We start from the raw sequence: 12610 nt of genomic DNA, 5'->3' as shown, positions 1-12610 counted from the left end.
TATAATGAGGTATTATCATCATAAAGACAGGAGAGAGTGAAGTCATTAGTTCAGATGATTTATATGCAGACAAGCAATGCAGCAGGGAAATACAGTAGGATAAGGTGCATATAATGAGGTATTATCATCATAAAGACAGGAGATAATAAAGTCATTAGTTCAGATTATTTATAAGCAGACAAGCAATGCAGCAGGGAAATACAGTAGGATAAAGTGCATATAATGAGGTATTATCATCATAAAGACAGGAGATAGTGAAGTCATTAGTTCAGATTATTTATAAGCAGACAAGCAATGCAGCAGGGAAATACAGTAGGATAAAGTGCATATAATGAGGTATTATCATCATAAAGACAGGAGATAGTGAAGTCATTATTTCAGATGATTTATAAGCAGACAAGCAATGCAGCAGGGAAATACAGTAGGATAAAGTGCATATAATGAGGTATTATCATCATAAAGACAGGAGATAATAAAGTCATTATTTCAGATGATTTATTAGTAGACAAGCAATGCAGCAGGGAAATACAGTAGGATAAGGTGCATATAATGAGGTATTATCATCATAAAGACAGGAGATAATAAAGTCATTAGTTCAGATGATTTATAAGCAGACAAGCAATGCAGCAGGGAAATACAGTAGGATAAGGTGCATATAATGAGGTATTATCATCATAACGACAGGAGATAATAAAGTGACTATTTCATATGATTTATAAGTAGACAAGCAATGCAGCAGGGAAATACAGTAGGATAAGGTGCATATAATGAGGTATTATCATCATAAAGACAGGAGATAATAAAGTTATTATTTCAGATTATTTATAAGTAGACAAGCACAGCAGCAGGGAAATACAGTAGGATAAGGTGCATATAATGAGGTATTATCATCATAAAGACAGGAGATAATAAAGTTATTATTTCAGATTATTTATAATTAGACAAGCAATGCAGCAGGGAAATACAGTAGGATAAAGTGTATATAATGAGGTATTATCATCATAAAGACAGGAGATAATAATGTCATTAGTTCAGATTATTTATAAGCAGACAAGCAATGCAGCAGGGAAAAACATTAGGATAAGGTGCATATAATAAGGTATTATCATCATAAATACAGGAGATAGTGAAGTCATTAGTTCAGATAATTTATAAGCAGACAAGCAATGCAGCAGGGAAATACAGTAGGATAAAGTGCATATAATGAGGTATTATCATCATAAATACAGGAGATAGTGAAGTCATTATTTCAGATGATTTATAAGCAGACAAGCAATGCAGCAGGGAAATACAGTAGGATAAGGTGCATATAATGAGGTATTATCATCATAAAGACAGGAGATAATAATGTCATTAGTTCAGATGATTTATAAGTAGACAAGCAATGCAGCAGGCAAATACAGTAGGATAAGGTGCATATAATGAGGTATTATCATCATAAAGACAGACGATAGTGAAGTCATTAGTTCAGATGATTTATAAGTAGACAAGCAATGCAGCAGGGAACTACAGTAGGATAAAGTGCATATAATGAGGTATTATAATCATAAAGACAGGAGATAGTGAAGTCATTAGTTCAGATGATTTATAAGTAGACAAGCAATGCAGCAGGGAAATACAGTAGGATAAAGTGTATATAATGAGGTATTATCATCATAAAGACAGAAGATAATAATGTCATTATTTCAGATGATTTATAAGCAGACAAGCAATGCAGCAGGGAAATACAGTAGGATAAGGTGCATATAATGAGGTATTATCATCATAAAGACAGAAGATAGTGAAGTCATTAGTTCAGATTATTTATAAGCAGACAAGCAATGCAGCAGGGAAATACAGTAGGATAAGGTGCATATAATGAGGTATTATCATCATAAATACAGGAGATAATAATGTCATTATTTCTGATTATTTATAAGTAGACAAGCAATGCAGCAGGGAAATACAGTAGGATAAGGTGCATATAATGAGGTATTATCATCATAAAGACAGGAGATAGTGAAGTCATTAGTTCAGATTATTTATAAGCAGACAAGCAATGCAGCAGGGAAATACAGTACGATAAGGTGCATATAATGAGGTATTATCATCATAAAGACAGGAGATAGTGAAGTCATTAGTTCAGATTATTTATAAGCAGACAAGCAATGCAGCAGGGAAATACAGTACGATAAGGTGCATATAATGAGGTATTATCATCATAAAGACAGGAGATAGTGAAGTCATTAGTTCAGATTATTTATTAGTAGACAAGCAATGCAGCAGGGAAATACAGTACGATAAGGTGCATATAATGAGGTATTATCATCATAAAGACAGGAGATAGTGAAGTCATTAGTTCAGATGATTTATTAGTAGACAAGTAATGCAGCAGGGAAATACAGTAGGATAAGGTGCATATAATGAGGTATTATCATCATAAATACAGGAGATAGTGAAGTCATTAGTTCAGATTATTTATAAGCAGACAAGCAATGCAGCAGGGAAATACAGTACGATAAGGTGCATATAATGAGGTATTATCATCATAAAGACAGGAGATAGTGAAGTCATTAGTTCAGATTATTTATAAGTAGACAAGGAATGCAGCAGGGAAATAAAGTAGGATAAAGTGCATATAATGAGGTATTATCATCATAAATACAGGAGATAATAATGTCATTATTTCTGATTATTTATAAGTAGACAAGCAATGCAGCAGGGAAATACAGTAGGATAAGGTGCATATAATGAGGTATTATCATCATAAAGACAGAAGATAATAAAGTTATTATTTCAGATGATTTATAAGCAGACAAGCAATGCAGCAGGGAAATACAGTAGGATAAGGTGCATATAATGAGGTATTATCATCATAAAGACAGAAGATAGTGAAGTCATTAGTTCAGATATAAATACAGGAGATAATAATGTCATTATTTCTGATTATTTATAACTAGACAAGCACAGCAGCAGGCAAATAATTTTTGCCAGGGGGCGCTGGTTGTTTTCAGACTGACCCTATCGATAGCACTAATATTTCTGTGCTCCACTTGTAATCTAAGCCATTGTGTTTAATAATGGAAGCTGAAGATATAAGTAAGCACCTTTATTTAATGAAGTAATTATTGTGTAGTAGCCTGTTGCAGGGGTATTTCTTTGGATCAACAGGAAAATGCTTTGTATTGTAGATTGTGCTCTTACTTTGCTTCTCTGGGTACTTTATGGGGTTAATAAGATGCAGCTACAAACACTTACCTCCTTGTTACAGAAGCAGTACAGCACCGAGACCAACAGCCCCTTGAGAAGGATAGAGCTCAGTGTTAGGGTCAAACTGCGGTTTCAGGTGGTGTATAGTCTTCTAGGTGTGTCTGACGGTGTATACCTTTATTAGTCACCCATTATACACCTCTAATGGTCACATACACACTATACACCTCTAATGGTCACCTCTAATGGTTACATACACACTAAACACCTCTAATGGTCACCTCTAATGGTTACATACACACTATACACCTCTAATGTCACCTCTAATGGTCACATACACACTAAACACCTCTTATGGTCACCTCTAATGGTCACATACACACTATACACCTCTAATGGTCACATACACACTAAACACCTCTTATGGTCACCTCTAATGGTCACATACACACTATACACCTCTAATGGTTACATACACACTATAAAGATCTAATGGTCACATACACACTAAACACCTCTAATGGTCACATACACACTAAACACCTCTAATGGTTACATACACACTATAAACCTCTAATGGTCACATACACACTATAAACCTCTAATGGTTACATACATACTATAAACCTCTAATGGTCACATACACACTATACACCTCTAATGGTTACATACACACTAAACACCTCTAATGGTTACATACACACTATAAAGAACTAATGGTCACATACACACTAAACACCTCTAATGGTCACATACACACTAAACACCTCTAATGGTTACATACACACTATAAACCTATAATGGTCACATACACACTATAAACCTCTAATGGTTACATACACACTATAAACCTCTAATAGTCACATACACACTATACACCTCTAATGGTTACATACACACTATACACCTCTAATGGTTTCATACACACTATACACCTCTAATGGTTACATACACACTATACACCTCTAATGGTTACATACACACTATACACCTCTAATGGTTACATACACACTATACACCTCTAATGGTAACACACACTATACACCTCTAATGATCACACACTAAACACCTCTAATGGTCACATACACACTATGAACCTCTAATGGTCACATAGACACTATACACCTCTAATGGTCAAATACACTATACACCTCTAATGGTCACATACACACTATAAACCTCTAATGGTCACATACACACTAAACACCTCTAATGGTCACATACACACTATACACCTCTAATGGTTACATACACATTATACACCTCTAATGGTCACATACACACTAAACACCTCTAATGGTTACATACACACTATACACCTCTAATGATCACACGCTATACACCTCTAATGGTCACATACACACTATACACCTCTAATGGTTACATACACACTATAAACTTCTAATGGTTAGTGATGTCGCGAATAGTTCACCGGCGAATAGTTCCCAGCGAACATAGCATGTTCGCGTTCGCCACGGCGGGCGAACATATGCGATGTTCGATCCGCCCCCTATTCATCATCATTGAGTAATACTTTGACCCTGTACCTCACAGTCAGCAGGCACATTCCAGCCAATCAGCAGCAGACCCTCCCTCCCTGACCCACCTACCTCCTGGACAGCATCCATTTTAGATTCATTCAGAAGCTGAATTCTTAGGGAGAGGAGGGACAGTGTAGCTGCTGCTGATTAATAGGGAAATCGATAGCTAGGCTAGTGTATTCAGTGTCCACTACAGTCCTGAAGAACTCATCTGATCTCTGCTGTAAGGACAGCACCCCAAAAAGCCATTTTTATGGCTGCTTTTTTTTTTTTTTCCCTGTGTAATCTAGTTGCAGTTGCCTGCCTGCCTGCCTGCCAGCGTGTGTGTCAGGCTCAAAGAGTATACTGTGCCCGCTTGCCCAGTGCCACCACTCATATCTGGTGTAACAGTAGTGTAGATTTAAAAAAAAAAAAACTCTTTTTTGACTGTGTTAAATAATAGCAGTCAGTTTCCTTCACACGTGTGCGTTTCAGTGCGTGCCTGCCAGGGCACAGTGTCACCCCAGTGCAACTCATATCTGGTGTAACAGTAGTGTAGATTTAAAAAACAACAACACTTTTTTGACTGTGTTAAATAATAGCAGTCAGTTTCCTTCACACGTGTGCGTTTCAGTGCCTGCCTGCCAGGGCACAGTGTCACCCCAGTGCAACTCATATCTGGTGTAACAGTAGTGTAGATTTTAAAAAAAAACACTTTTTTGACTGTGTTAAATAATAGCAGTCAGTTTCCTTCACACGTGTGCCTTTCAGTGCCTGCCAGGGCACAGTGTCACCCCAGTGCCACCACTCATATCTGGTGTAACAGTAGTGTACATTTAAAAAAAAAAAAATACAATTTTGACTGTAATAGATTGAATAGCAGTTAGTTGTCTGCAAGCGTGTGTGTCAGGCCTACAGCGTCTACTCTGCCAACTTCTGCCAGTGCACAGTGCCACTCATATCTGTTGTCACAGTAGCTTGCACGCATAGTACCACTAATCGAAAAAAAAAATGACAGGCAGAGGCAGGCCACCCCGCAGGGGCCGTCGTGGTCGTGGTGCTGTGATTCCCTTTGGCCCTAGAATAATGCCCAGTGTTCAGAGGCCACGTACCCCGAACTCGAACATTTCTGACTCTGAGGACATAGTTGACTGGCTAGCACAGGACACCAAATCTTCTACAGCTTCCGCTCAGAACCTTGACGCACCATCCTCCTCCAGCTTAGCTTCGGTCACCACTCAAGTTACCACTCGCCCGCCTGCCGCCACCACCAACACTAGCACCACAGCCGCTTCACTTGATCTGTCAGAGGAGTTATTTACACATCAGTTGGAAGAAATGAGTGATAGTGATGCGCAACCATTATTGCCAGAGGATGTAGATAACAGGGATATGTCTCAGTCAGGCAGCATTACACACATGGACGTACGGTGTGATGATGATGATGTTGTACCCGCTGCTGCTTCCTTTGTTGAGTTGTCAGATACAAGTGAAGCGGTTGATGATGACGATGCGTCCGTGGATGTCACGTGGATGCCCGCTAGAAGAGAAGAAGAAGAGGGGGAAAGTTCAGATGGGGAGACAGAGAGGAGGAGGAGACGAGTTGGAAGGAGGGGGAGGTTGTCGCAAGGAGCTAGTGGCACAGTCAGACAGCATGCATCGGCACCCGGGGTCAGCCAGACAGCACGCCAATCAACGCATGCTGTTGCCACCACCAGAATGCTGTCATTGCAGAGCCCAGCAGTGTGGCATTTTATTTGTGGGTCTGCCTCTGACAACAGTGATGCCATTTGCAACCTGTGCCAAAAGAAACTGAGTCGTGGGAAGTCCAACACCCACCTAGGTACAACTGCTTTGCAAAGGCACATGATCGCACATCACAAATGACTATGGGATCAACACATGAGTACAAGCAGCACACAAACTCAAAGCCGCCATCCTCCTCCTGGTCCAGCATCTTCAGCCATGTCAACCACTGCTGTCCTCCTTGTCCCCTCTCAACCATCCGCCACTCCGTGTCTCGCCTTGAGCAGTTCCTGTTCATCTTCCCACAGTCAGGTGTCTGTCAAGGACATGTTTGAGCGTTAGAAGCCAATGTCACAAAGTCACCCCCTTGCCCGGCATCTGACAGCTGGCTTGACTGAACTCTTAGCCCGCCAGCTTTTACCATACAAGCTGGTGGAGTCTGAGGCATTCCAAAAATTTGTAGCGATTGGGACACCGCAGTAGCAGGTACCCGGCCGAAATTTCTTTGCACAAAAGGCAATCCCCAACCTATACTCGATTGTGCAAAAGGAAGTAATGGCATGTCTGGCACACAGTGTTGGGGCAAGGGTCCATATGACCACTGATACCTGGTCTGCAAAGCATGGTCAGGGCAGGTATAATCACCTACACTGCGCATTGGGTAAACCTGCTGACGGCTGCCAAGCATGGAATGCATGGCTCTGCAGAGGAGTTGGTGACACCGCCACGACTTGCAGGCAGGCCTGCTGCCACCTCCTCTACTCCTCCTACTCCATCCTCTTCCATAACCTCCTCGGCTGAGTCCTCTTCTGCTGCTGCATCTTGCTCCACATCAACGGCACCCCCCCCAGCTCCCCAGGTACTATTCCACATCCCGGATATGGCAGTGTCACGCCGTCTTGGGGTTGACTTGCCTGAAAGCAGAGAGTCACACCGGACCAGCACTCCTGTCCGCCCTGAACGCACAGGTGGATCAGTGGCTGACTCCGCACCAACTGGAGATCGGCAAAGTGGTTAGTGACAATGGAAGAAATTTGGTGGCGGCATTGAATTTGGGCAAGTTGACACATGTGCCGTGCATGGCACATGTGTGTAATCTGATCGTACAACGCTTTGTGCATAAGTACCCAGGCTTACAGGACGTCCTGAAGCAGGCCAGGAAGGTGTGTGGCCATTTCAGGCGTTCCTACATGGCCATGGCGCACTTTTCAGATATCCAGCGGCGAAACAACATGCCAGTGAGGCGCTTGATTTGCGACAGCCCGACACGTTGGAATTCAACACTCCTAATGTTCGACCACCTGATCCAACAAGAAAAAGCCGTTAACGACTATTTGTATGAACGGGGTGCTAGGACAGCCTCTGCGGAGCTGGGATTTTTTTTGCCACGTTACTGGACGCTCATGCTCAATGCCTGTAGGCTCATGCATCCTTTTGAGGAGGTGACAAACCTAGTCAGTCGCACCGAAGGCACCATCAGCGACATCATACCATTTGTTTTCTTCCTGGAGCGTGCCCTGCGAAGAGTGCTGGATCAGGCCGTAGATGAGCGTGAAGAGGAAGAGGAAGAGTTGTGGTCACCATCACCACCAGAAACAGCCTTATCAGCATCGCTTGCTGGACCTGCGGCAATGCTGGAAGAGGATTGTGAGGAAGAGGAGTCAGAGGAGGAATGTGGCTTTGAGGAGGAGGAGGAAGACCAACCACAACAGGCATCCCAGGGTGCTCGTTGTCACCTATCTGGTACCCGTAGTGTTGTACGTGGCTGGGGGGAAGAAGATACCTTCAGTGGGATCACTGAGGATAAGGAACGGGACATGAGTAGCTCGGCATGCAACCTTGTGCAAATGGGGTCTTTCATGCTGTCGTGCCTGTTGAGGGACCCTCGTATAAAAAAGCTGAAGGAGAACGACCTGTACTGGGTGTCCATGCTACTAGACCCCCGGTATAAGCATAAAGTGCCTGAAATGTTACCGATTTAACGCAAGTCAGAAAGGATGCAGCAGTTCAAAAATAAATTAAAAAGTATGCTTTACACAGCGTATAAGGGTGATGTCACAGCACAACGGGAATCTAACAGGGGAAGAGGTGAAAGTAATCCTCCTCCTCCCACGACCACGCCGGCAAGGACAGGATGCTTTACAGACGTGTTGTTGATGGAGGACATGCAGAGCTTTTTAAGTCCTACGCATCGCCACAGCCCTTCGGGGTCCACCCTCAGAGAACGACTCGACCGACAGGTAGCAGACTACCTCGCCTTAACTGCAGATCTCGACACTCTGAGGAGCGATGAACCCCTTGACTACTGGGTGTGCAGGCTTGACCTGTGGCCTGAGCTATCCCAATTTGCGATAGAACTTCTGGCCTGCCCCGCTTCAAGTGTCCTGTCAGAAAGGACCTTCAGTGCAGCAGGAGGTATTGTCACTTAGAAGAGAAGTCGCCTAGGTCAAAAAAGTCTAGATTACCTCACCTTTATTAAGATGAATGAGGGATGGATCCTGAAGGGACTGACAGTGGGCGATACATTCAACTAAAAAAGGCCTGATGAGATGAGCTGCCTTGGGCTGTATTTTATCTCTGAATGCCGGATGACTTGCGTGACTTATCCGCCACCAACTAGGGTTCAAGCCGCAATGTTTTAGGGCACTTTCTGCCTGGGAAACAAACATCAATTTTTCTGGCCGCTGCTACAGCAGCGGCTGCAACAATACCTAATTTTTCAGGAATGTGTACATGCCTAATTTTTCTGGCCTCTGGTGCTGCACTGTTGCTTCAAAAACCAAACCAAAAAAAAGGCACATAACAGTGATTAAACTGATAGGAATAGTACTACTTAACACACCGCTCCTGTTATGGTACCAACAGGGTACCAATGGTTAATACTAGATGAACAATGTCCTGCATATGGGATCAGCAACTCACAACCCAGCCAGTATTTCCCCTCAAATGTGAGACCAGGCTCCACATTCAAGGTAAAACAAAGTGAACTTTATTAAGGGCCATATGCCCAGTATTTATGCAGGTCAGACCCCAGATGGGGGGTTGAAAGAATGTTGTACATTAGATGGAGGGAACACGCCCTTTGACATGATACAATAGAATACCTTGCTCAAGCTGATAACAACTTAAACACAAGACACACACTTGGCTTTTCTTATCACCTAGGCGTCTGCTCTCTGGAGGTGATTGAACAATGGAATGTTTATCACTAACTTTAATGACAGTACACAATAGCTGAGGCTAGTAACCTTGTCGTTAGAAATTAGCTTCTTAAAGCTGAACACAGTTAACTCCTTCAGTCCTGACAGAAGGGTCTGTCACATAGCTCCCCCCTTGTGGAACACTCCGGCAGACCCGGCTTGACCCTTTGGCGGGTCAACCTGGGGATGACCGGACTAGTAGGTGGTAGGCATGTCAGTTTGCCGGGACAATCCATCTGTATTCCCGTTATGAGAGAGAATTCCTGCCCGTAAAAATAAGGGTTCAACTTCTTCAGTGCCCAGACTAGGGCTAAACAGTCCTTCAAAATCTCATCTGCTTCTTTACGTGTTTTTTGTACCTGCTCTTTATAGGTATCCACAATCCCTTCATACTGACATAGGGTGCCCTTGAGTTGCTGCACCTCACTATGAGCCAGCATCAGTTTTTCCTCCAGTGTCACTAAGTTTGTCTTTAATGTTTCATGTTCCACTCTCAAGCTGGTGTTTTCTGCAGTCTGTCGGTGCAGCTTGTCTAGCAGAGATTCCTGTTCTAAACATGCTTTTTCCTCTGCACTCCTCTTCTCTCCCGCTAGCACTGTTACATGATTATTTAACGTGACCATTTCATCCTCTACGTGGCTCTTCTCCTTCATCAGCGCATTGTAACGGGACTTCCACGTATCAATAGCGGATAGAGATTTACTGAGCTCAGCGTCCTGGGGCTTAGCAGCAGGTGGGTCAGTCTCTGCTGCACAGATCTGGGCACGGGTAGTCACAGGGTTAACATCAGCGGGACCCATGGGAGCATAGGCAGAAACAAGGGGGGCCAAGTCATTTCCAAGGAGAACATCAGCAGGTAAGTCCTTCTTGACCCCCACATTCACAGGTCTAGCGCCCACTCCCCAATCCAAATGTACCCTGGCAACAGGTAGGCGGAACACAGTGCCCCCTGCTATCCTCACAGCCACAGTGTCTCCAGTGTGCTGTTTCTCAGACACCAAGTTCTTTTGAAGCAAGGTCATGGTAGCACCAGTATCCCGTAGACCACTGACCTCCTTCCCATTCACTTTAACCAGTTGCCGGTTATTCCGGTGGGCAGCTTGCACAAGGTCTGCCTCATGTAGGATGCCCCAGCATTCTTGCGCCTCTACGTAGCGGGCCGCAGGCTGAGGATTACGTGGGATTCCGCCAGCGGGTCTTCTCCAGGACTGCGCTTGGTTCGCTGCGTTTAGGGGACACTCTGGTCTTTTGTGCCCTAGTTGCTTACATCCAAAGCACCGAATAGGTTGTGAGTAGCCCCGCGAATTGAACCGGGCTCTCTGAGGGTAGTTCGTGGCCGGAGGCCGTGTGGTATAGCGGTGCGCCGGGGTTTGGTAACTGGCAGCTGCTGGGGTGACTGGGGGTCTGTACTCCACTCTAGCAGGGGGCTTAGTGGTAGCAGTGTCCAGTTTGCGGGCATCCGTATACTCATCTGCCAGGCGAGCAGCTTCATGCAGGGTGGAGGGTTTACGGTCCCGAACCCACTCTCTAACTCCTGCTGATAACTTGTCAAAGCAATGTTCCAACAGGAATAGCTGCAGCACCTCTTCCCCAGATACGGCTTGGCACCCCGCTATCCAGTGAGCTGCTGTGCGGTGCACCTTACATGCCCACTCAAGGTAGGATTCTCCAGCTAATTTAACAGTGTCTCTGAACCGCCTCTGGCATGCCTCCGGTGTAACCGCATACCTGGAGAGCAGAGCCTCTTTTACAGTATTATAATCCCCGACTTCCTCATCTGGAATGGCCGAAAAGCCTCACTGGCCCGGCCGGATAAGTTTCCGGATAATATCATGACCCAGTCCTCTGCGGGTACCTTGTGTAGTGCACATTGCCTCTCAAAATCCGCAAGGTACCCATCAATCTCTCCTTCTGTTTCCAGGAAGTTTTTAAAAGCTGCAAAATTTACTTTTCCCTTTTCCACTGGGGTTGCTGTGACTTGGGCTGCTGCAGCGCTGCTTTGGCGAAGTAGGTTGGCCTCCACAGCGGCTATGACCCGGTCGATAATTTCCGCAGATGGGTTGGGGCCATAATGTGCCAGTCTTATTTTAACCGCCCGATCAAAGCTTGCTTCTTCGGGGGTTCTGTCTGATATGCTGGGCCCATTGGTTCCTTCAGTCCCTGGTACTCCTTCCATCTTAGTCAGTATTGTAATAATCCCCCTCTTCCTGAGGTTACTGGCTTGTGTAGTTGCTCTTCTGGGCGATAAGGTTCATTCCGTTGCTTGCCACCAATTGTTACGGTACCAACAGGGTACCAATGGTTAATACCAGATGAACAATGTCCTGCATATGGGATCAGCAACTCACAACCCAGCCAGTATTTCCCCTCAAATATGAGACCAGGCTCCACATTCAAGGTAAAACAAAGTGAACTTTATTAAGGGCCATATGCCCAGTATTTATGCAGGTCAGACCCCAGATGGGGGGTTGAAAGAATGTTGTACATTAGATGGAGGGAACACGCCCTTTGACATGATACAATAGAATACCTTGCTCAAGCTGATAACAACATAAACACAAGACACACACTTGGCTTTTCTTATCACCTAGGCGTCTGCTCTCTGGAGGTGATTGAACAATGGAATGTTTATCACTAACTTTAATGACAGTACACAATAGCTGAGGCTAGTAACCTTGTCATTAGAAATTAGCTTCTTAAAGCTGAACACAGTTAACTCCTTCAGTCCTGACCGAAGGGTCTGTCACAGCTCCTATCTGGTGGCACATTAGATTGCACGCGCAGTGCCCCAAATTTGAAGTAGGAGGACCGACCAAGAATCTTTTTCCATCTCCCGGTTCCTAAAATCGATGCCATATACACGTCCCCTGATAGGGGACGTAACAGGGATTAAACTGATAAGAATAGAACTACTTAACACACCACTCCTATCTGGTGGCACATTAGATTGCACGC

At 44.1% G+C, this 12610-nt stretch overlaps 1 protein-coding gene across 1 annotated transcript in view; it reads right to left on the bottom strand.

Moving 5' to 3' along the window:
* GIPR (gastric inhibitory polypeptide receptor) overlaps window positions 1–12610 on the bottom strand; it is a 218381-nt gene that overhangs the window by 18841 nt on the left and 186930 nt on the right. Inside the window, exon 12 of the mRNA XM_053689754.1 lies at window positions 3238–3279. Within this exon, the coding sequence (XP_053545729.1) occupies window positions 3238–3279 (42 nt within the window). The remainder of the gene's footprint in view (window positions 1–3237; window positions 3280–12610) is intronic.

This window comes from Bombina bombina, chromosome 7, assembly GCF_027579735.1.
Source record: "Bombina bombina isolate aBomBom1 chromosome 7, aBomBom1.pri, whole genome shotgun sequence".
In the NCBI taxonomy this organism is placed as follows: Eukaryota; Metazoa; Chordata; class Amphibia; order Anura; family Bombinatoridae; genus Bombina; species Bombina bombina.
This window is presented reverse-complemented; position numbering and strand designations above follow the sequence as displayed.